The sequence below is a fragment of the Monopterus albus genome, unplaced genomic scaffold (genome assembly GCF_001952655.1).
Source record: "Monopterus albus unplaced genomic scaffold, M_albus_1.0 scaffold335.1, whole genome shotgun sequence".
Lineage (NCBI taxonomy): Eukaryota > Metazoa > Chordata > Actinopteri > Synbranchiformes > Synbranchidae > Monopterus > Monopterus albus.
The window spans coordinates 105,472-109,064 of record NW_018128215.1 but is presented as its reverse complement, the minus strand read 5'-3'; the positions used below and the strand labels follow the sequence as shown (position 1 = coordinate 109,064).

The following is a 3,593-nucleotide window of genomic DNA, read 5'->3' as shown; positions in this document are numbered from 1 at the left end:
ACCACCGGGTTCAGGGATTGCCACCACGACAGGCACCGGAGACCTTACGGCCACAGCTCCGAATAGCCGCATCGACAATGGAGGTGGAGAATATGGTCCACTCTGACTCAATATCTCCAGCCTCCCCCGGGATCTGGTCAAAGCTCTGCTGGAGGCGGGAGTTGAAGATCTCTCTGACAGGGGATTCTGCTAAACGTTCCCAACAGACCCTCACAATACGTTTGGGTCTGCCGAGTCTGTCCAGCTTCCTCCCCCGCCATCAGATCCAGCTCACCACCAGGTGGTGATCAGTTGACAGCTCCGCCCCTCTCTTCACCCGAGTGTCCAAGACATACAGCCGGAGGTCAGATAAAACAACCACAAAGTCGATCATTGACCTCCGGCCTAGGGTATCCTGGTGCCATGTGCACTGATGGACATCCTTATGCTTGAACATGGTGTTCGTTATGGACAAACTGTGGCTAGCACAGAAGTCCAATAACGTTATTGGACTTTTGACACTACAGACTTTCATTATAGCAATAATATAGTTCAATATTTCTCATCATGTTTGGTTTTGCAGATTAATACTTTTTTATATACTGAGTTCACTGTGAGGTATGATATAGGTGGCAGTGGCTCAGGTGGTAGAGTGGTTCAGCGGTAGGGTCGGCCGTTTGATCCCTGGCTTCTCAAGTCCACATGAGGACGTGTCTTAGGGCAAGACACTGAACCCCAAGTTATCACTGGTATGTGAGTGTTTGTGTGTGTGAGTGGGTAAATGGGCTGGTGCAAGTGTTTTGAATGTGCTTCCTGGCATAGAAAAGGGTGACATAAGTACAGTATAAGACCATTTGATAACCTGAATAAGTAGCTCCAGAGAGGGTCATGTGTGCAGCCCAAGTGGCCATGATAAAGCAGATTGCCTTAAAGTGAACAAACAGCATTTGTCTATTCAACTCGTGGAAGGGGTTAAGACTCACTGTATGGACATCCATATGCCTCCAGCCGGAGCCCAATCCTCCCAGTGGGGTTCCAGTTCAGAGGAAAGAGGCGAAGGAAGCGAGTGATCACAGGCTGCTGCAGCTTGTACTGAACCACACTGTCTGCATTACTGTTGCCTGGAAAAAACTGAAAGCACAGAAACAAGAACTGTTTAACTACACATTCATTTTATACAAAACGTTGTCAGATTTGAATAAAGGCTATGTTCTTATGACTAACCAACAACTTTATGACTAAACTACAACTTGCAGTACTTCCTGTGCATTCCAGTATAAAAGAAACCAGGGCCACGGTGATCACGACATGTGTAGTAACCACTAGTCTAGGTAGGAAATCACAGAAATTACAGTTTATGATGAATTCTGAGACATTTCATTTATATCATGAGGTGCTACAGGAAAAGTGGGAAGATCACAATCATCTTCTCTGGACCATGAAGGTATACGATGTCATCACAGTCCATAAAATTGTTGTGACTATAAATATCAACATTAACAGTGACTTTAAAAAAAAATCTGGAGTATGAACACGAAACTTGATCGTCTGTCTCTTTCTGACTCTGGGCTGAATGCCTGATAGGTCACTCTGTTCATCTCCTTCCACCTCTCCCATCTGACTATCTATCCTAATTACACCCCTGCCTTGAAGTTGACATGCAGGCTAACTGGTTTTCCCACCGCTGGATTAAAGCTTAGACATGTAATTAACTTATTAATTCCTCAGTAATCATGAGCTGGATCTCCTCATATGATGAAGGGAGATGTGTTTGTATATATTATGTCTGACTTCTGGATCAAATTCACTGCTGGTTACACAGACACCACACACAGCAACATATTGTTCTACTATCTACAACATACTGTATAGTGAGCTCACACTGGATGTTGCATATACTGTAAGTTAGGCAACAACACAGTTTGTAAAAGTTTATTCAGTTTTTAGCATTTTTTTAATAAAAAGGTGAGATAGAAATAGAAGAAATAGCTATAGTGATACAGCTATATAATTTCTCTCCCTAGTTGTCTACTTCCAAAGTTTTAAAAGAGAGAGAGATGGAAAAAATATAAGAAGAGAAAAAAATCCCATCGCATTTCAGCTCTTTAAGCTGAAAGCAAAAGCCAGCGGGAAATACGTTGTGGTTGATTCAGCAGCATTCTGCCATCAGCTTCCTCCTCTGACAACCTCTAAGCTGAGCTGTCCAGAAATGTGGCTGAGATTGGGCATAGTCTAAGTAACATGTGAGAGCAACATGTTGAGCAGCCGTTCTCTGCTCTCACTTCTGTGAGATGCTGAGATTGGCAGGATTCTCTCCATATGAGGAAACTTCCTCAGCTCCACTTCTAGCCAAAGCTCCTCTCTGGAGTACTGTGACAAATGTGGCTTTACCCTGGATAGATGTCCAAGTTTAAAATGGCTTAATATATGCCATATTTTAACATGTTTGTTTACCATTTAAAGGAAGCAGAAGTCTGGATAGTTATCTGGTGAGCTTTCTGAAATGTTTGGTGAGTTATTTTAAAAGCCTGGTGGCCAGAACAGCAGTTAGTTAACAGTTAGCCTGAATGAGCCTGAATGATGAAGAGAGTCGATTAAGGGCTGTGTTGGGTGTGTGGGTGCAGGCAAAGAAGTGGAGTGGTACTGTTGAGCCTTCTCGATGTTGTGGGCCCAACTCAGTGAAACACCAGTTAGTGAGAAGGCACCCACCCAATGACCCTGTAGACTTGCCTTCACTCCTACACCCACACAGAACTTGTACTGGTGTTGGTGATAGTTACTGACTCACTGGGGTTGTTAGTAGTGTACTGTTGTTTTGTTTGACAACAGTGTCAGCGGTTTGACAACTGAGCAGACCCGGATCTCAGAGATGACTGCCATTGCCAGCCAGTTGGGCCAGCCACTGCTTAACCTGAACAAATACAAGGCAGATGCTCTGTGATAAGCCACACATTTAGGTTGTAAAACAAAATCTGGACGAGTTTGTTTTACAACCAAATTATGACAACCCAGAGTTGAGTCCAGGATGCAGAGTCGCAGTCTTACACGCCTCTCTGCTGTCTCCTTGCAGCTGCTACCCACCCAACACTCCCAGTACCCCATAGAGACTGTGTCTGCCCCCCGCCCACCTAAATTATATAAATCAAGAATCAACTCCAGAGGAGTTATTCATAAGAACCTAATTAAAATTAAGACGACTCCTCTTATAGTGGAATGTAATAAAACAATCAAATGTGGACTATTAAATATCAGATCTCTCTCATCTAAATCTCTGTTAGTGAATGATTTGATAAGTGAATATCACATTGGCTTATTGTGTCTTACTGAAACATGGTTACAGCAGGAAGAATATGTCAGCCTAAATGAATCCACCCCACCTAGTCACAGTAACTGTCACATCCCTCGAAACACAGGCCGAGGTGGAGGTGTGGCAGCGATCTTTGACTCAAGCCTATTAATCAACCCTAGACCTAAACATAGCTATAAACTCATTTGAAAGTCTCACCCTGAGTCTCTCACACCCAAACAGGAAAACTCAAAAGCCTTTTCTGTTTGTTATTGTATACCGTCCACCTGCTCCTTATTCAGAGTTTTTAAGTGAATTCTCAGACTTT

General features: G+C 43.4%; 1 protein-coding gene across 1 annotated transcript in view; it reads right to left on the bottom strand.

Moving 5' to 3' along the window:
- The window catches only part of LOC109974505 (contactin-associated protein-like 4), a 79,775-nt gene that overhangs the window by 44,665 nt on the left and 31,517 nt on the right, over positions 1-3,593 (bottom strand). The window contains 1 exon segment of the mRNA XM_020624715.1: positions 963-1,110. Coding sequence (XP_020480371.1) covers positions 963-1,110 — 148 coding nt within the window.